Source organism: Botryllus schlosseri, chromosome 7 (genome assembly GCF_051294905.1).
Source record: "Botryllus schlosseri isolate E-star chromosome 7, Bs_hap1, whole genome shotgun sequence".
NCBI lineage: Eukaryota > Metazoa > Chordata > Ascidiacea > Stolidobranchia > Styelidae > Botryllus > Botryllus schlosseri.
Genome location: NC_137242.1, coordinates 11,020,655 through 11,042,169, shown reverse-complemented (window position 1 = coordinate 11,042,169; position 21,515 = coordinate 11,020,655). Strand labels below are relative to the sequence as shown.

The 21,515-nt window shown below is 40.6% G+C and overlaps 1 protein-coding gene across 1 annotated transcript in view; it reads left to right on the top strand.

Moving 5' to 3' along the window:
- LOC145443022 (dynein axonemal heavy chain 5-like) overlaps nucleotides 1-21,515 on the top strand; it is a 74,339-nt gene that overhangs the window by 16,952 nt on the left and 35,872 nt on the right. Inside the window, exons 19-40 of the mRNA XM_080321005.1 lie at nucleotides 487-684; nucleotides 1,338-1,463; nucleotides 2,458-2,643; nucleotides 2,713-2,888; nucleotides 4,203-4,278; nucleotides 4,337-4,449; nucleotides 5,139-5,348; nucleotides 6,070-6,274; nucleotides 6,592-6,710; nucleotides 6,770-6,906; nucleotides 8,725-8,887; nucleotides 8,948-9,059; nucleotides 9,792-9,920; nucleotides 10,131-10,330; nucleotides 10,649-10,802; nucleotides 11,929-12,125; nucleotides 14,107-14,305; nucleotides 14,859-15,077; nucleotides 17,358-17,504; nucleotides 17,575-17,747; nucleotides 18,423-18,601; nucleotides 19,853-20,040. Coding sequence (XP_080177131.1) covers nucleotides 487-684; nucleotides 1,338-1,463; nucleotides 2,458-2,643; nucleotides 2,713-2,888; nucleotides 4,203-4,278; nucleotides 4,337-4,449; nucleotides 5,139-5,348; nucleotides 6,070-6,274; nucleotides 6,592-6,710; nucleotides 6,770-6,906; nucleotides 8,725-8,887; nucleotides 8,948-9,059; nucleotides 9,792-9,920; nucleotides 10,131-10,330; nucleotides 10,649-10,802; nucleotides 11,929-12,125; nucleotides 14,107-14,305; nucleotides 14,859-15,077; nucleotides 17,358-17,504; nucleotides 17,575-17,747; nucleotides 18,423-18,601; nucleotides 19,853-20,040 — 3,606 coding nt within the window. The remainder of the gene's footprint in view (nucleotides 1-486; nucleotides 685-1,337; nucleotides 1,464-2,457; nucleotides 2,644-2,712; nucleotides 2,889-4,202; nucleotides 4,279-4,336; nucleotides 4,450-5,138; nucleotides 5,349-6,069; nucleotides 6,275-6,591; nucleotides 6,711-6,769; nucleotides 6,907-8,724; nucleotides 8,888-8,947; nucleotides 9,060-9,791; nucleotides 9,921-10,130; nucleotides 10,331-10,648; nucleotides 10,803-11,928; nucleotides 12,126-14,106; nucleotides 14,306-14,858; nucleotides 15,078-17,357; nucleotides 17,505-17,574; nucleotides 17,748-18,422; nucleotides 18,602-19,852; nucleotides 20,041-21,515) is intronic.

Sequence of the window (21,515 nt, the reverse complement as noted above, 5' to 3'; positions counted from 1 at the left end):
ATTCAAAACATGCTGTAAAGGAAATGAAATTTCTGTAAAGTGGTGATTGGCTTCCGTATTCCATTACGAAAAGACCGTGTGTCATGAAATACCTGAATATATATTTAATGTTAATTCATTGCCATCGTTTCCCCATGTGGTTTCATATGAGGTACTTATTTGAAATTTTCAAATCCTTCATACTGTTGAGACGTGACAATGAGCGCTAGTTATGGTAGTGATACAGCCATTTAACTTACCGGTAATAGGGATTGAAGGCTAAAGTTCATCATTCTGTAAATATGAGTGAATTAATCTCCTATGATTAGAAGTTGCCGATGCTAACATTTAGCATTGCTCAGGGGTCAATTCTGGCCAACTTTCGTGAGCACTGAACAGTTTTCTGTATAACGTTGAATTTGATTGATATGCAGTTGTTTCGTGTGATATGGTATCATGGCAAGTGACGTGCCATCGCTCTGTTCAACTACGTCAATCTGGTCACAGATTCAAGATATCATGGACTGTCGCATCGACGCGACATTGGACGACATGGCGTCCACCGCGTTGGTGGACTTGCCCGAAGAGAAGCCGATTACTTGTGAAGAATTTGTGGACAAGACCGACAGGACCGTGGTGATTTCAGCCGAGCGATTTGTCACTGGAAGCGATTTTGTCGAGAGGGCCGTTTTTGAAATTATTGACGTGAGTCGCATTTTTAGGCGGAAAAATTCCTATGTAGGCGAGGGAGAGAGAATCTTTATTCAGTTTGAAGAAATTTGGGACTCAACTTGTTGTAACAAGCAAGGATTTGGATTTGAACTAAACAAAAATGTGATTTCAATATTTTGTCTGAATTGGATCGAATAGGCCGATGTGAATTCCACGTTCCCTGCTTTTAGTCAAAATATAACTCGGCAGGCTTGGTTTTTACTAGATCTCCATGGTATTCATTCGGTCATCACCTCTATATCCAGGGTGCCATATGGACATGAATGGTAAACTAAGAATAGCCAGACAAATCACAAAATTAGTAAAGTGATGACCAAAAAAACAACACTTTTGTTGAGTCGTAATCACAAGGCCTAAAAATGATCATAAATCTCAGAAATAAGGACACTGAGGTAACCCATGATCAAGACAAATATCTGTGGTATATTATCATTTGTTAAAAAATAATTTATTTCGATCATGGATGTCTTATCGCAACTCTGTTACAAGTCGTTTCGACTGATAGGTTTTTATTTTATCGCATTCTTTTGGTATTTTGAACTGAAGGAAATATTATTAAACGAATGATCTCTCATGACGCATAGGATTGCCAGATTGAGTCATGCTCTTCTCATCTGTCTGTGTAGATCTTGGAGTCCCGATACACGGAAGCGGAACTGGAAGGCTTGAAAGCTCAGGCCAAATCCGAGACGATGCCAGTGTGGTATTACTCACTTCTGGGACACGTGTGTCAAAGGAACACCGACGCTATGGTATGGCTTGTAGATTTTGTACAATGTTTTAGTGGATAAAGTGTGGAAAAATCATGCATCTAATGATAGATTAGGGTTTAGCCCATCATTTAATCAGTGAGTCAAATTGAGTGTCTGAAACTCAAGAAAAGATTTGGTTAAATGCTGAAGTCACCTGTGTGTTTGAATTTGATTCAAAACCGAATCTAATTTTTTTAAGCATTGCATGTTGTTGACAAACCCAGTGGGTGGTCATTTCCATTTCTCATTGAACAGTTTTTCAGGCAAAACTACCTACTTTTGGCACTTTATATTTTGAAAAGTGTAAGGTAGGCCTACTTTTACAGTAAAATTGCATCGTCTTTATGTGTGAAATTGTCATAAGGAGATTGTACTTATTTGTAACCTCATTAAGGTACCCATTTTGCGTTAGTTGCGGGATGCATCTTGCAATTTTAGCAGCCACCAATCTACCGTTTGAAACTTCTTATGGCATTATTGAGACCTTAGTTTTCATTTCTTTCAGTAGTTTTGACGTGTCTTAGAAATAGCTAGTACTGCTTTTTATTATGAATAACTTCTACTTTAGTAGCAAATCTGACTACATTGACTACCTCTGTAGATATTGCAGGCGATCCCTGTTATCGTCCAACCATGAAGTGTATATCTCGTATATTATAGTGTCGTACTCTGGCAACCTAGAGACATTCTGTCCTGGAGTAAATTGCGTCAAGTATAAAACCCATGATTCCAGATAATCAGTGGACTCATCTGCTAAATCTACTGGTATCAACGTCTGAAATATATTCGTATGTCTTGTGTAATATTTGCGTTTAAGAAGATCTCTCCAGGAGAACGAGGATTCCAGATTAAGAAGCCAGCCAGCTAAACTTATAATACTTTGGTTAGCTATACTTCTACTCCCAGGAACCTAATCTCGGCAATATTCATGTCAAACTGAACTTGAGGAATAAAATTACCGGTCGGGAATTAACTCCGACGGTGTGATTTTCAGGTAAAATCGACCAGGCAATCCCTGGATTTGATCAAACGCCGTCTGCAGTCCACGTTCAACAAGTACCAGACCAGCACACCGTTTAGCACGGAGAAGTCTGACTCTTCCAAACCGCCTCTCTTCAAATCCAACATTGTGCTGTCCTTGCCAAGCATCGTCCTCAAGCCGAGCTTGGAAGACATTCAGGTGATTATATAAAGAGTTTCCCGCTCAGTTTCATCCTTTCCACGTGCGAATACACGTTTCATTTGTCAGGCGTCGCTGAACAGAGCCATAGACATGATTTTGACGGCCACCAAGGACGTGGTGCTGTGGAAGTATGCGGACCTGCACAAGCTTCAACAGGATATGGAGGCGGAACAGGCTCGAAAAATGGGCGAAGATATCAAGCCTCAAGTGAAAGTCATAAAGGCCGTTGATAAGCAAATCAGGTGGGCTCAATGTAACGGAGCTTGGGAATCTCGCGAAATTATTACTTGCGCGTGCTATGTTGAAATGTAAACACGTTTGATTGACACACTGTTTGAGAATGTTACTATTGGGTTCAATCAAGTACACCAAGACATGGCATATGTGGATCAACATACGAAGAAGTATTTATCTTTTAAGGGGACTAGCAACCCGAAAACCTAAATTTCGGATGGCTACCCCCATCACCATGGAATTTTCACAGTTGCTAGATGTCGCTGTGCCATAAACAAAAAACAAAAAAATTTCGTTCTACACCGCAGATTGTGGATTTTTTTGGATTTCAAGGACAGAAAATGCACCGACACGGGGAATGCAAAATCTCGATATTGTGAAGTCCTTTTTCCGATATAATGCCTTCTTTAGGAAGTACTAAGACAGTGCTGTGTTATGCTAAAATTTCAAGGATTATGTACAACCCATTTTGGAGAAATTTCATTTCGAAATTTAAAAATTCAAAAAAATCCCAATTTTTGTCATACATTTGCTGTAAGTTTACTGTGACGTTCTGTACCTCTTCGCATGGTAGACCCATGACTAAAAACTTTTAGCATAGCACGGGTCTGACTCTCAGCCTTTCTAAAAAACCTTGAGTGACACATTTACGACAAATATTTCATACAGAATTTTGGTTTACCGTGATGTGACGTAACAAAATTTTACAATGGAGAAAACGACTATCAAATATTTGAAACATAAAAAGTCAATGAATAAGTGTTACCGATGTAATGATAAGAATGAGTGCCAGAAGGCTAGAATGACAACTGACAACAATCTAACAAATTTGTACCCGGAGATAATATAGATTGATATATTTTATAACGGTCAAACCATATATTTTATATAGAAATCGGACGAAACATGCAATCTTTTGGTTGGAACTTGAAAAAAAAACCATTATCAAAGGAAAATAAAATTGAAATTGTGCAGTTTCTAGTTATTGTATGGGTTAAATAAGGCCATGAGGTGACAGCAGAGATACAATGTTAATATTTCCTACCAGAAAAAAATTTTGGGTTGCTAGTCCCCTTAAACTGGATCTGAACAGCAATTTTAAACGAATTTAGGATTCATTGTCAAAAATGCATAAGGAATCAAGCAAAATTGTCGAACAGGGAACAGTTTTATCGCAATAGACAATTGAGAACTATTCAGTTTTCAAAATCTGCTAGTAGAACCGGAACTAGTCACTCTTCACAATCAGCGAATAGAACTAGAACTGGAACTAACTAAATTGTTAGTTTGTACGACTCTGATTGTTCTTTGTGTTGTTTCAGCGAGCACAAAGACGTTTTGAAGGTCGTCGTGGCTCTGCACTCTGTTATCAGCTCCCTGAAAACCGATTGCGACGCGGTAAGTCTGTCTTTGCGGTCTGATCGCGATCGGCTGTTTATTTGTAATATGTTGGCAGTTGCTGACAAACTTCAGCTACTTCAGCGAGCTCTGGCAAGACGACCCGCAAGAGAAAGTCGAGGAATTCAATAAGAAGGAGCCGCTCTACTCAGAGTTCGAGGGGCAAATTAGGTTTGTTTCTTGTTTGCACGTGGTTTTGTCAATGGTGCCGCACTTGAAATGCAAGATTCCGTATGGGATGGGGTCGGGATAGTAGAGAAAATCCAATTCAATAAATATAATTATATTGAGATAAACCCGAATATTTTTGAAGAGCTTCTTGGAGGTACATAACTTCAATATACAATTGAATGATATACTCATATTGAAATGAACCAGAATATTTTTGAAAAGCTTCTTGTAGGTCGCAGCAGATTGACGGATCTGCTGCGCCTGAAGTACAATGGTAGCTAACCAAATAATTTAGGTTGCGCTCTACCAGTAACTTCAATATACAATTGAATGGTATATTCATATTGAAATAAACTCGAATATTTTTGAAGAGCTTCTCGGAGGTACAGAACTTCAATATATAGTATATTCATATTGAAATGAACCCAAATAATTTTGGCTGACACTCGGCAGGGGTAATTGTCAGCAACTAGTAGAGAATTGGAAATAACATTGTATATCAACAATCGGATCACAAAATATGATGCCGCCGGCATGAAATTCCAAATAATTGGGGCAGTAAAGAGCGCTTAATCCCAATGTACTATTCTTAGATGGTACACAAACTCCTTCTGTAAGCCCACGCCAACCAAAGTTGATAACTTTTCTGCCTATGATATATCTCTCTAATCACACCTCACACATTACAGGTATTACCACAACATGGAATCCAACGTCGGGGACTTGCCCGACAGCTACCGGGTTGGGTCGGTGCTGTTCTTGACCGACGAACTGAAACTGGCCCTGGTTCAAGAATGCCGAGCTTGGAAACGCGCTTTTGGCGGCGCCCTGAACGACAAGGCCGGCTCGTCCATGGATCACATCTTCAACTTCATGGAGAATTTGAGCAAGCGTTTGGGGTGAGGATTTTTTCACAATCTCTGCGTGTGTATCAGAAATTTGCTTTGTACCGTTATATGTAGGTCGAAATGCAAATATCATAGTGCATTGTAAATAATACAACATTTTGGTGACGTGAAGTCTACATTGGCGTGACAAAAATACTTTGATATGTTGACTATCACTCTGAAAATATATTTGCACGCATTGTACCAACGTTTAAGTGGAATTCCTTTTTGTGGTCTCCGATTTCTGTTTGGAAAGTACTTTATTTACAAATTATGATCACCATGGTGTTAATGAGGCTTTAATAAAGTTATGTAATTCCCAGCTAATCAAAATATATTTTCAACAATTAGTGATATCTTCATCCAAATACGATAACATCTCGAGATGAAAACAGGAGTAATTCCCCTTCAGTAACTGGAGCACGATTTTCGGTCATAGCAAAGCCACCGTAAACACTATTATATCTGAAATTTCGATTTGGTTTTCTTCTGCATCTAGCGGTCGGTATCGTCCCAAATTTGGAGTGCAGCATTTTATACAAGGACGCCTAAGAATTTACTCGGAGAGACCGCCAAATGCGACAAAAAAGCTAATTTTGAACATCATTATTGTCCGGTCTCAAAATTTATGAATAGTGAATAAGAAATTGTGGAAGTCAATGTGTAGCATGGTAGTCACCATCAAAATGACGGGCTCCCAGGGATCGTGTTTAATGGCTCAATTTTACCGCAGTCGGTCCATCAACGACCTGGACGACGTACGCGGCGCCATGTCCGCCTTGAAGGAGATTCGGGAAGAGCAGATCAAGATCGACATGAACATCGGACCGGCCGAAGAGTCCTACGCTCTGCTCAACAAACTGGAGCTGTATTTCAACGACGGCAACGCCGAGAGAGTGGACGGCCTGGCGTACGGGTGGAAGAATCTCATGGCGCAGGTATCGCTTGATCTTCTGTTTTTCATTTGGACGGGTGGACAGGTGTTCAGTGACGGTGCGCTATTCTCGATCTGGACCATCCTGAACCCCAAATATTACCTGCTAAACCGCTAGAAGGAAGCGACTCCTGGACCAAGTCTACTTTTGATGCTGTTTACTCAGTACTTTTCCGATCATCATGCTATTAATACTCAAAGTAGTTATGACATGTCTCAGATATCGCTACTTCCACTCATAATTGAGTAGAAATTCATACAGTTCTACTTCTACTCGAGTATCGATACTGGCTACTTGATTACCTTTCATTTTTTTGGTAGGTCGTGAACGTGCAGACCACGTTGCTAAAAGTCCAGCCCGGATTCAAAGAGGATTTGCTTTCTGGCGTCGAAAAGTTCCAGGTCGACGTCGGCCAGTTCTACGGAGATTACGAGGAAAAGTACGGCCTTGCCTCTGACTTTTTTCAGCTCATTACCAACCCGATTTCGTTCCGTGCAGGGGACCGAACATGCAGGGCCTGGCGCCTCGCGAAGCCAGCGACCGCTTGCAAATATTTCAGACGCGGTTCGACGAGCTGTGGAGAAAGTACACGACTTATTCTGGTGGCGAGGAGCTGTTCGGACTTCACGTCACCGGTAAGTTGTGGGGCATATATTTTTACGTGGTAAAAATATTCTGGAATGGGTGATAATGGAGGAAGTTTTGAAAATTCCTGACACAACGATCGAAAAACAGAAGCATGTGAATTTTGGTTCCCCGGTATTTGGCCAATACGGATACATTTATTAGAAAATCGCTCTAGTGTACCCCATCAATATTGATCAATCAATCACAACTTTGATACACACCGTAATGAAACGTGTTCCCCATGACCATATGTGGATGCGTATCACAGGCTCTAGTTAAGGTTCGGGCAGGGCTGTAACCAAGTCACAAGGTTCCGAATCACAAGGCAATCTTACTTTTATAGTCCAAGTCAGCTAGTAGAGTCGAGTCTGAGTAATAGTGTTTTGACTCGAGACCGAGTCCAAGTCATTATGTTTACTGTTCAGTTTTGAGTTCAATCCGCTTCTACTCGCAATTTTCAACTCTGCTCGAGTGATATAGAATGGCTCATTCATAATATGGCAATTTTCCTCAGTTTTACCAGTTTCTGGCCCTATTTTCCACGTAGCGTATCAGGACTGATTGACGAAATACCAATAATATGGTAACCTTACTATTCCAAGTTACAATGAAATGTCTGTCTTGGCCGTCCTAATCTCGAGACATATGACTTGGTTCGAGTCATGCACAATGACTCGAGTACAAGTCGAGTCAATACAAAAATTGACTCGGTTCGAGTCATTTTTCTCATTTGAAAAATTGACTCGAGTCAAGTCGAGTCATCAAAACATCGTGGCTCGAGTTGAGTCATTACAATCCTGGGTTCGGGGTTGCTCGTGTGTCGTTGCGGGTTAGGGTAATAGGCCTATTCCAAGTGCAGAAATTCTCAAAGTAGTCAGCTGCTCAACTACAAGAAGAAGCAATACTAGAAATTTCCAATCGGTTACAAGTAAAAGTAGCGATTTGCAAGATATGCAACCTGACGTAGTAGAAAATGAGCGGTATCTAAAATACTCAAATTGCACAAAGTAGATTTGGCGAGGCATCACATACTTTTTGTAGTAGTGGTTATTAAAAGGTACAGCATTCCTTCTACTGCGGTGGTCGCGGATCCCTTCAAGTTTTGTGAGCGATTGCGCGGACCCCCTCAGAAGCCGATTAATAAAATAAAAGAAAAAGGTCACCACATCAAGCTCAACTCTAGGTAGGTAGGGTTACCATATTTTAAGATCCCACTTTCTTCAAGTCACAGTAAGAGGGATATTTGGGAGAAATATGGTCAAAATGCTGATCGTACGGTAGTTGACCGTGGAACCCAGTTCGAAAACCCCTGCTCTACTACAAAATGCCTAGTAACAATACAAAATCTAACACAAACCTATCCAAAAATACTGTCTACTACAAAATCCAAAGCGTACTAAGTACTTTCTCATCAAAAACCATTAAGTAGAAGCAGAATATGTCTAGAAACCTACTGGAGCAGTGGTTCTCAAACTGGGGGGCGTCCGATGGAGGGGGGGAGGCGAAGCCACAATTAACTTAAAAAAATTTTCGTGCTCCACGCGATTTACCCCTTTTTCATGGGTATTGCTCTGTCTATTGTCATAATTTCTTATTTCAGAATTCTCTCATCAACAGTCATAACCTTCAGTGCCATCAAACTATCCGTTGGGATTGCTAGCATTATGATTGCTCTCTTCAATATTTTTTGACATCACGATAAGGAGGGCGTGAAATTTCACTCTCATAAAGGGGGCGTGTCTAAAAAAGTTTGAGAACCACCGCCTTAGAGCACTGCAAAAAGTAGAAATATTCATTACTGACCTCCTGTGAAAACCTGCTTTCAGAATACGCGGACCTGCAGCGCATCAAGCGCGAGCTTTCGCTCCTGCAAAAACTCTACGGTCTCTACAACACCGTCATCGACAGCGTCAACGGCTACTACGACATCCTCTGGTCGGAACTCGACATCGAGAAGATCAACCAGGAACTGCTCGACTTCCAGAACAAGTAACTCCCCGGCAAAATTGCGATTGCCATTCTCTGTTGTTATTGCCGGTCGCGTTTCAGGTGCCGTAAGCTTCCGAAGGCTTTGAAGGAGTGGCAGGCGTTCCTGGATTTGAAAAAGCGTATTGATGACTTCAACGAGTGCTGTCCGCTTTTGGAGATGATGTCTAATGACGTAATATTTTTACTCCTATGATGTTGTTTTAGTAGTGGTATCGGCGTTTGCATCAATTCTTGACGCTGTAATGTCACATAGGTAAATGGGTAAATTTTCATTTTGTATAGAATCTGTTGAATCTAATAATGCGGTACCATTTATCAGAGGTGCTCAGTAACAAAGGGCATATATATTTGCAGAGTACTCCAGTAGGATTTGCCCACTAGAACTACTTTCACTTTTGCCTGAACAGGTTTTTAGGCAAGACTTACTTTTTACGCTTTGAAATTTATTACGGTTAAGTAGAAAGTAGTTGCATGATATGTTTGCATCGCTTTTATGTGTGAAATTGTCTTAATAGTGGAATAGTAGTGGAATATCGCAGTAACTGAATCCATTTTTGAAGACTGTACTTGTAGGTAGTGTCATCAGTCACACCTCAGATTGACTGCTAAAGACATGCGACCCCTCGAGCAATTCTACTTTCGATATGGCCTAGCCGGGTAGTCGCCATACCTCAAATTTCTTAACACATCAGAAACAGTGGATTAGAAACCCTGAGTACTTTGACCACATCTGTGTTTTCTAAATACAAGTTCTTTTTCCATGACCAAGATAATCATTTGTTGTCTCCATAAATATCATTTCTTCGTCCCCTATGATCACAGGTATACTTGTTTCGATCATATTTCTCCCTTGAATTGAAGATGCTGTTTTGGTTTGTAAAGTGATTCATTGATCTTTTTTCAGGCTATGATGAAACGTCATTGGGACCGCATCGAAGGCATCACCAAGTGCACTTTCGACATTGAGAATGAAAACTTCCAACTGAGGAATATTATGGAGGCTCCGTTGCTGGAGAACAAGGAAGATATTGAGGTGGGAAGCGTTTGTGATTGAAAAGAATAGCAACCTCAAACTTCATTTTGCTCTATCACTAAATTTAAACGGCATTTTATCGAATCATAGGAATGTTCATCATTATTATATCACAAATGTTCTTGCATTGTGAGGTGTTCTTAGTCATTATTATTACATCACAAATGTTCTTGCATTGTGAGGCGTTAATGCTTACTTTGCACCGACCAGGACGTCTGCATTAGTGCCGTGAAGGAACGCGACATTGAAGCCAAGTTGAAGCAAGTCATATCGGACTGGGCTGCGCAGATCTTCAGTTTCAGCAACTTCAAAGCGCGCGGCGAGCTCCTGCTGAAAGGAACTGATATCACGGAGGCAGTGGCGCTCATGGAAGACTCGCTCATGATCCTGGCTTCGCTGATGAGCAATAGGTGTGCTTTTTAGATTGAAAACAATAATAACAAAAATAAATTATAAGGATTGTGATACCGCCGCCATCTTGAACATCGAAGTGGTGTGATTCTCTAATTCATTGTACTTAACTCTCGTGGTGTGTGGAGGAAATGATTTTCGACATACCTGTTCGCAATTCGGTTCCATAGATAAACCTTGAAAACTACGAGAGTGTGTGATTCCAGAACTCATCATACTTGACTATCATAGTGTGCAATGCTGTCTATCTTTGGATTGAGATTGTTAAACCCGATATATAGAAACCCTCACATTGTTCATATCCCAATAAATTCCAGATACAACGCGCCTTTCAAGCCGCAAATCCAAGCGTGGGTCCACAAGCTCTCCAGCACCACGGAAATTATAGAGAATTGGCTTGTGGTGCAGAACCTGTGGGTGTACCTGGAGGCTGTGTTCGTCGGCGGAGATATCGCAAAGCAACTGCCTCAGGTTTGCAGGCTCTTCGTGTGTAACTATAGCTACATAGTCTGTGATGCGCTTCTGAGCAGGGATTTCTAGAACTTCATAAGTTCTGGAAATCCCTGCTTCTGAGATGCGTTTGACCCGTATCTATTTGAACTTGAAGTTCGGAAGTAATGATCGCCGATTTGCAGTTCTAAATGTAACCTCTCGGCAAAATCTACTTTACGAAATTATTCACTCTGGTTCCAGGGTTGTAATGACTCGAGTCATGACTCGACTCGAGTCAGACTCGAGTCACGATTTTCGGATGACTCGACTCGAGTCATTTTATCAAAATACGGAAATGACTCGACTCGACTCGGGTCAATCTGTGTATTGACTCGACTTGGACTCGAGTCATTGCGCATGACTCGAAGCAAGTCATTGACTCACGATTCAGACGGCGAAGACCGACATTTCATTGTAATTTCGAAGCCAACACACTATTGGGATTTCGTTTGTTGGTACTGGTTCTTGAAAATGCGACAAGAAACTGCTAAAAGTGAGGAAAATTGATATATTATAAATGCGAAACATTCAAAATCACCAAACAGAGTTAAAAAAGTGGGTTTAGGAAGACTTTAACTGGAAACTGAGCAGTCAACACAATGACTTGGACTCGGACTCGAGTCATAATACCATGACTCGGACTCGATCCTCTGTTCGCTGACTTGACTCGGCGGGAATTGAAAATGACTCGACTTGACTCGAGTCAAAAATATAAAAGTGAGATTGACTTGTGACTCGGAGCCTTGTGACTTGGTTACAACCCTGTCTGGTTCTTTTCAGAACATTTTTGTCATTCCGCTTGAAGTGAATTCGACGTGTCTTGAAAATCGTTACTTTTGCTTGTAATCAGCTCGGTTGTTAATAAGTAGTTCAGCGTCAAAATCTGTGAAGGGGAAGTATTCTAAAAGCGTAATTATTTGAGTAGGTAGTACAAGTAGACAAAACTGACTTGCGTATTTCTTGAAGTAAAAGTACTTCGTTGATGACCAGATCTTTTGAGCAGTGATCCGCTTTGGCAACGCCCTACCCTGTAGAAGCCCCTCTCTCTCTCGCTCATTGTCGGTGTCCCCTGTCTTAACCTGGCCTTTGCATTTTTGTTCCACAGGAAGCGAAACGATTTGCGAACATCGACAAATCGTGGCAGAAAATCATGCAGAAGGCGCACGAGACCACCAACATCGTGCAGTGCTGTACGGGAGACGACACCCTGGCGCAGCTTCTGCCTCACTTGCTGGAACAACTGGAAATGTGTCAGAAATCGCTCACAGGATACCTCGAGAAAAAGCGACTCATCTTCCCCAGGTTTGATGGCACTCATTACGAAATATATCTTAAATAGCTGGTTCGTGGTACAGAACTTGAATATAGCTTTCAATACATTATCCATTGTATAATAATATATATTAACTCGAAGACTTTTCGGGTGCCTCTTTTCAAGAGTTAACGGCACACTAAAGGGATTTAAACAGATTTAAAAGCAAAACCAAAAAGGCAAAGTATGACGCAACAATCAAAATCACAAACCATGAAATTCGCATTGTACCAATGGCAACAATAACAAACTATGAAGTATACGGACATACGGTACTATAGTAGCAACGCAATACGTAAATAAACAGTTACACGCACGAAACACATGTACTAATGAGAAATTTGTAGGTTATAGAGGAAATCTTTTTGTCTACATAAAATAGGTTTGTTCAACTGAATAATAGTAGACTGCAGCACTTTTAGATGAAACCACGCGCAATGACAGTGAACATATTGTCATCATAGTGCTGTTCACAGGCGAGGTTTTCACTCAAATGCTGACCGATTGACGAAGCATATGCGTGGTAATCGTCATAGCAGTCTGTTTTGGCAGCCAATTTGCACTGACGTGCAAGCTCCGTGCGAGTATTTGCGCATGTTTTTGACCGAATCAATTTTGGGATATGCTGCTTAATACGCTCAAACAATCTTTGAGATGTACGTCCTACATACCTACTATCACAGTGGCACTTGTATTGGTAAACAACATTACTTGCATTGAAGGCAGGGAGTACATCTTTTCGAGAGTTGGGCAACAAGGGTTTCGTTGTGTACACCACATGCGTGTTTACGCTGTAATAACAACGGTGAACCCGAAAAAAATATATCTTACTATTTTAAACGTTATTCTCAGACCAAATCCCCGTTGTTGGTGACTATCCCTAGGGACCAAGGGTCACGCTTAAGAGCCAGAGACAGAAAGCAAGTTACCGACCATGTAAAGCTTGAAAATCATATGAGCAGTATTTACATCAATGGTAGCTTCTTACCGTAAATGACCAATGAGTATTGGTTTGGATTCAGAAAAAAACTTGTATAGATTTTGGCCAGATGAAAATTGGATTTGATTTCACGATAATATTGATGCCAGATTCGATTTAGGACTCTAACACGAAATAGCTTTGATAACTTCGAATTTGCATGCGCATTGTTGTAATGACTCGACTTGACTCGAGTCATTTTCTCAAAATACGGAAATGACTCTACTCGAGTCAATATACATATGTATATTGACTCGACTTGGACTCGAGTCATTGCGCATGAACTGAACCAAGTCATTTGACTCGAGACTCAGACGGCCAAGACCGACATTTCATTGTAATTTCAAAGAATAGCAAAGTAACCACACTATTGGGATTTTGTCTATTTGTAGTGGTACTTGAAAATGTGACCAGAAACTGCTAAAAGTGAGGAAAATTAGTATAATATAAATGCACACCATTCGATATCACCAAACAGAGTTATAAAAAGTAGGTTTAACAAGACTTCAACTGGAAACTTGAACAGTCAACACAATGACTTGGACTCGGACTCGAGTCATAATACCATGACTCGTACGCGACCCTCTGCCTGGCTCACTTGGACTCGGACTTGAGTCGGTGGTGTATTGAAAATGACTCGACTTGACTCGAGTCAAAACTATAAAAGTAAGATTGACATGTGACTTGGTCACAATATGGCGATACATTGAAAAGATAGGAAGGACACACCCACTTTGTAAATGTAAAACATGCGAACGAAAAATAACAGAAAATTGCGTTTAAAGTAGACATGTAATGAAATGGAGTAGTGCGCACGGTGGGCGAAATCGAGGTAAGATTTTGGTCCGTTATCTAAATTACAGCCTTGTATTCACTCATCACTACATCTGCATTTGGATATGCATCTTAAATTAAGATTTCAATTTAAAAGCATTAGATATGCTACTTACCAATCCATTTCGCTTCGACTCATCTAGTTACGTTGTTTATAGATTTTTTTTCGTTTCCGACCCGGCCTTGCTCGAAATTCTCGGTCAGGCTAGCGACTCGCACACGATCCAAAGCCACTTGCTCAGCTTGTTCGACAACGTGTATCGCGTCACGTTTGACGAGAAGGTCTACGATCGCATCCTGCAGATCAAGTCACAGGAAAATGAAACTGTCGATCTCAGCGAACCGGTTTTGTGCCAGGTATAGGATATTGACATTTGTCTTTACCTGATATTCGAATGTGTCCATCGATCACTTGTCCATGCTGTAGTCTGTATTATTCGATCGGAATGATTGGATATCTGAGGCGCTTTTACCATTTACCGAGGTGGTTTTGTTATGTTACTTCTTCCACTTGACGGATAAAATTGGTACTTTTGATACTGTGGATTTTCTTGAATAAAAAATGGTTTTGAGATACGTTTGCGTTAATTGGAAAATTGTCATAGCAACTAGGCGAAATATATCATGGTAACTGCATCAATTTTATTTACCGGACATATCTGCACTGCCATTAGTCATTTTACGTTGCCCCTGAAAATGTACTCTAAAATTTTTAAAGTAGGTCATCTAGGAGTAAGTACAAGCAGTATGCGACACTTCAGATTAATCTGCTTTCAGAAGCTACTTGAGGAATTTTCACCCCTTCATATTGTATTCCCACTTGAAGTAGCGTGTAGTGTCTATGATGTTACTTTATGGTTTTTGTAGCAAAACTGCTTTTCGACTCACATTATCCGCTCTTTCTTCGCAGGGTAACGTAGAGATCTGGCTCGGGAAGCTTCTGGAAGTGGTGCGCGCCACCATGCACACCTACATCCGTAACGCTTATCACGCCATCTCGGACCAGCAAAACTTTAAGCTAATTGATTTCGAGAACGTGGTCATCTCGCAGTGCGGTCTGCTCGGCATTCAGATGATATGGACGCGGGACGCGGAATTGGCGCTCACCAACAGCAAGACTGACAAAAAGGTATCGTTTCAGATTAGACATCAGCTGCTTTTCGCTATTCGCCCGTTGATTTTTTGATTGAGTCGATCTAATGGTGAAGTAAGGCGAGCGAGTGGGGAATCAGGCTGTACAGAATCGAGTGCATTAGTCATTTGGTTCGGAATCAAGTATTAGGCATCGAGTCGAGTATTTGAGTATTACTCCAGGGTTGTAATGACTTGAGTCACAATTTTCTGATGACTCGACTTGACTCGAGTCATTTTCTCAAAATAAGGAAATGATTCGACTCGGGCCAATCTGTGTATTGACTCGACTTTGACTCGAGTCATTGCGCATGACTCGAACCAAGTCATATGACTCGAGACTCAGACGGCCAAGACCGACATTTCATTGTAACTTCTAAAAATAGCGAAGTAACCACGCTAATGGGATTTCGTCTATTGGTACTGATACTTGAAAATGCGACCAGAAACTGCTAAAAGGGAGTAAGAATGATATATTATAAACCCGAACCATTCGATATCACCAAACAGAGTTATAAAAAGGGGGTTTAACAAGACTTTAACTGGAAACTGAGCAGTCAACACAATGACTTGGACTCGGACTCGAGTCACAATGCTATGACTCGGACTCGACCCTCTGCTCGATGACTTGACTCGGGTGTGAATTGAAAATGACTCGACTTGACTTGAGTCAAAACTATAAAAGTGAGATTGACTTGTGACTCGGAGCCTTGTGGCTTGGTTACAACCCTGTATTACTCCTTGTGACGTCATAAGAGTAAGGAATGATGTGGAAGCTTGCAATATGAAATAATGCCAGTTCGACACCACGTTAAAGATAATTTGGTATCATTTTGACCGTACCTATGTCATTCCACTTAGTGACCATGCTGTTGAAACTCTTATTCTCGTTGATAATACAATTCTCAGTGGAAGAAGAGGTGGAATTTCGTTATTCAGTAAAAATTTGTCTCATTACTCGACTGTATTCATTACAGTTACACTCTTTCCAAATTCAAGTAGTTGAATGACTTCACTCAGCCCCAATAGTGAACTATATTGTGTTTTCAAACAGAATTTCACGGTGAGAATCGTTTTGAATTGTCTTAGATTTCCCCATGTCACTGGAAACTTTCTCTATCAGTGAGTCATTGAGTATATCTCAGCAAAACAAACTTAATTGTATTTCACTAGCGATTAGCTTCAATAAAAAATTGCCAACGTGACCTGGGGATGTTTAATTTTGTCTTAGATCTATGCGGGGGGTGTTATTCACGTTAATCATCTCTGATTTTGATCTTAAATCACTTTTGCGACTATCCGCTTACCCAGCGAAGCTATCCTAATCACTAGGGCATTTTTTTTTTACCTGAAAAAAAAAGAAAATTTTTACCTAAAAAATCAAAATTTTGACTTTTTTTTACCTAAACGAACTGAATTTTGACCAAATTTCACCTAAGGTATGCAAATTAGGTGAATAATGTTAATGTTAAAATGGTACCACTTATCTTCATTTCTGGTTGGAACTGGCTGACCCAACGAAGTATTTTGGTATGAAAAAACGTTTTTGGCTTAGAAACCGGGAAATTTTTACATGAAAAAACTATTATTTTAACGAAATCTGGCCCTATGAAGAATTCCAGTAGTTACAATACGTATTACGGTAAAAATAAATAAAATTTGTTGTAGTACAACGATAGATACTTTCCTTCATTCTTGGGTAAAAAATGCATGTCCTTAGCCTTACTAAGAAGCTTGACAAGAATGGAGATAGAACGTTCAACAGCAGCAGCTGTTGGCTGGTGACATACCGTGTTGCTTCATTCTGACAATGTTGTATACATCACAATTTTTCATCATGCGCTTCTTAATATAAGAATGATGCAATGCCCAAGAAGTCTTTCTTCAGTTAGGATATTGCGGTACATTGACCATAACACCATGTCTACCTATTTGTTCTATTTGACCGTTTATGATTCACGATGAGCAGACAATTGGACGTTTACAACGGTAGGCCTATAAAGTAGGCTACAAGCCGTAAAATATCAAGTGATAAGTTCACCGACAGTGCAAAATCTACGATACAAACGAAATGAAGATGTCAAAATAATTTTGACTTTGTGAACAATTTTGACAAATTTTGACTAACGCTACAATTTTGACATGTCAAAAAAAAATCGCCCTAATAATCACACAACGCAAACTTGGCTTTGTGGGACCGAGTTACATTGTTTTACGGTGCCTATAGATGCATGATTATCATCACACGCCGAGGCTGTGAATGTGTTTGTCTCGACAGGTCATGAACACGACAAACGATTATTTCTTGAAAGTTCTCAACGATCTTATCAGCATGACGACGACGGAGCTGACCAAGTACGAACGTACCAAGTACGAGACGCTGATCACCATCCACGTACACCAGAGAGATATCTTCGACGATTTGGTGACTTTGAACGCGCCTCGATTTCACGGCATGGCGCAGCGGTCATGATTTTCTGCGTTTCCCATCTCAGGTCAAAATGCACATCAGATCGCCTTCGGATTTCGAGTGGCTGAAACAGTCCCGGTTCTACTTTATCGAGGACACGGACCGGTGCCTGATATCCATTACGGACGTCGATTTCGATTACTGCAACGAATATACCGGTTGCACTGAGCGTCTTGTAATCACACCGCTTACTGACAGGTCGGTGCACGCCGGAAATGCCCGGAATTTATATGAGCTTTTGACATGAGTACATATGCCAGCGCAGATCAATCTCCACTCAAATTTAATCAATTACACTTAACATCCTTTGTGCGTTTCAAACAAAGTAGTCTCGATGCGCTGCTCCAACGTTGTTACAATTTCGTAGATTTCAGCGAAAAGCAAATTCATATTCAAATGGTTTTGTTCTTTGACCCGAATAAACAGTAATCAAAAGCAGTTGAAGGAGACGATAGCTGCGTTAATATAACCTTAATTCGTGAAATAGAAATCAATATGGCCGAGTGTGGTCTCTCACATAAACACAAACACAGGGTGATTGCCGAATCATTGTAATCGATTGCAATCACGATTACTGTTGATTCCGGCCGTTACAATTACGATTACAACAAAATCTCGAAGTAGTCGATCATCATTACATTTAAAAGTATCAGGATTACTCGCAGAGATCGCAGAAATCGATCAGATATGTGAAATAATTGATTGTTCTTAAGATTACTTGGTCTTTTTTTATGTGATCGATTGCGATTACAAATACTTGAAAATGCCGTGATTGTCGTGATCGATTATGATTACCTGATGCCTGCATATGCCTTGGGCTGCGTGTTGTCCACCAGTTGATTTTGTCATTATGTATTTCCGACTATATTACAGATGTTACATCACACTGGCCCAGGCACTGGGTATGAGCATGGGCGGCGCTCCTGCCGGGCCGGCCGGTACAGGAAAAACGGAAACGACCAAGGACATGGGCAAATGCCTGGGCAAATACGTGGTCGTGTTCAACTGCTCGGATCAGATGGATTACAGAGGGCTCGGCCGTATCTACAAAGGTGATCTTTTTCGTTTGAATCAACGGTATTTCATGTGCAGGGATTACACATTGTGCAGTAGTTTTTTAATAACTGTACTGAACAGCAAATGATCTGCTCCATACTCTTTACCAACTGGGGTAGAGGTAAAAGAAATGATGTGAATTAATACTATGGTAAAATTAGATATTTCTGAGGTAGGTCTATCAATTTTGGATGTAAACTATCGCTCGTAATGACGAGCCAATTCTATCCAACGCTACCTTTTACTTGACAAATTTTCAAAAGCGCCAAATAATTTGAATTCACAAATTGTTCCAGTTGCGGTGCAAGTTGTTTAGTAACCAAAGATTATTACCGAAGTAGCCGGCATCGGTAGTCAAGTAGAAGTAGAAGTAATGCGGTAAATTTATACTGATCACAAGTACCAGTAGGGATTTCCATTACATATCACATCGGCTTCTATTGAAAGTAGAATGTGAAGGCCTGTAGAGTAGCCTACCCGGGTAAGTGGTTTCAAAAAATAGATTTGGTCCGAGGATCGCATACTTGATCGGACGTGGCTACCTTTTTAAACTTGTGCAAATTGGCTAATTGTAATTATGAAAATAGGTGAAATTTTTTAAATTGGGTTCACTGATTCGGGAGGGTCGTTCAAAAATAACTTTTTTTCTGGTTCCCGGGGATTCTCTGATTAAACTGTTAGGTTGCCTAAAAACGCTGCACACCAAATTTGGCTGAATTCCTACCAGTAGGAACCGACGCAGAGCTCATTGAAATTAATCAATTTGTTATGATAAAAATAACAAATAATTTTGAACATGTTACTGTAAACCCCACGAAATTGTTGAGTTGTCTACGAAAACGATGTGAAACGAATTTGACGCAATTCCAAACCGTAGAAGCGAAGTTATATGAGTTTTTCAATAATAATTCTGGGTTTTCCGACCGTCATGCTATTTTTGCAAATCCAAAACTTTCAACTGCAATAACTTCGCTTCTACTGGTTGGAAGTGAGCAAAACTTGTTATGCATCGTTCTTTTAGGCAACTTAACGATTTTTCCGCGTTTACAGTAAAATTTGAAAAGTATTTTTTTTATTTTTTATAATAAATTCAAAAATTTCAATTGACACTGCGTCGGCTGTTACTGGTTGGAATCGAGTCAGTTTTGGTCTGCAGTGTTTTGCTAGGCATAGGTATAATCTCTGGAATCATAAATGGTGGATCATGATGAAATCCCCTAATCAACGGCTTCTCCTGCCTATTGCAGGCCTGGCCCAGTCCGGTTCGTGGGGATGCTTCGACGAATTCAACCGTATCGAGCTGCCCGTGCTTTCTGTGGCGGCGCAGCAGATTTACATTGTGCTCCAGTGTAAGAAAATGAAGAAGTCCGAATTCATCTTCACCGACGGCGATAACGTCAGGATGGACAGGGAATTTGGAATTTTCTTGACCATGGTGAGTCTGGAGAACATACAGGCGGTGGTGCGAGGGTTATGTGGCATACCAGTTAGAAATTGGGCAATACTCGACTGATTACGGTGAACAGGGCTGAGCAAGATGTATGTATTGAATAAAATGCCACATCGTATCGAGGTTTCGAGGATCCTCCGGTGACGAAATGAATTTCAAAGATATGTTTCGTTCATAAAATAATAAGAGCTTGGAGGTACAAAACTTCAATATACAATTGAATAGTAGCTCACCCTTGACTCATCCACTTGAGCTTGATGCTGAGCAATCAAAGGCCATAAATTCTGCCATCGGCAAATATCCGTTGGATAATTCCGCTTGTGCGAAAACTTATCGAGACGACAGATTTCGCGTCGTTGGGAGGGGCCGTTCACACTTTCATTTGTGTGCCTCGGAGTCGACTTTTATCGAAATACACCGGCCAAGGCTGTGTCGACAAAAGGAGTTCGTGTACCTTCTAAAAATAGTACCGTAATTTTCCATGTATAATGCGCAAAATTTTCACGATGTTTTGCCCTAAAATAGGGGGGTGCGTATTATACATGGGTACAACAAGCCTTGGAAAAAATCTCCCTCGATAAAAAACTTGAGATCACACCTATCTTCATGTTTGTTTCCAATCGCGCATCACTTTAAGCCAGCGCGTGTCGCCCATGTCGTGTAGCTAGCCTGAGCTATTGCGCCGCCCGCCTCGCAGGCTTTGGCTGCTATCTACTATCGTTTAAAGACAATCCCGCTAATTGTATCATGATTGTCTGTAATGATTGTCGTTGTGTAATGATTGTTCAAGAGTGACATCGCAAAACAGAATGACATCGTATACGAAATCGGAACTATCCATGTACTAAAATGCAGGGTGCTTACTATACATGGGTACAGGCTTTTTCCTAGAATTTACACGCTATTTTAGGGGTGCGTATTATACATGGGGGCGTACTATATTTACGGTACATTGAACGCTTTCTTATCCCAAATTTCATGCTGGTGACGTCATATTTTGTGATACGATTGTTGATATACAATGCTCTTTCCAATTCCCTACTAGTTGCTGACGATTACCCCCGACGAGTGTCAGCCGAAAATATTCGGGTTCATTTCAATATGAATATACTATTCAATTGTATAAAATAATGAGTGCTACGAGATTCACAAACATCGGCACTTATCACTCGGCTCTAATCATCAAAACTGATAGTTGATTCGAATTCGGGCGTCATCAGTGAGTATTATTTACAGAATTGAATTGCTGCTCGAGAGCCACCCATAAATAACCCCATGTTTGAGAAAAGAGCAAATACTTTTTATGAACTTCCTGCATTGACTGTGTCATTGTTCCTAAATTTTAGACTTATATCCATAGCTTTGGAGACTCGGGAAATACTGTATGATACCTTCTCTATATATTGAATGGACCTTAAATGCTACCTTTGCCTGCGCGTGTAGTGATTTAATGGTAGTAT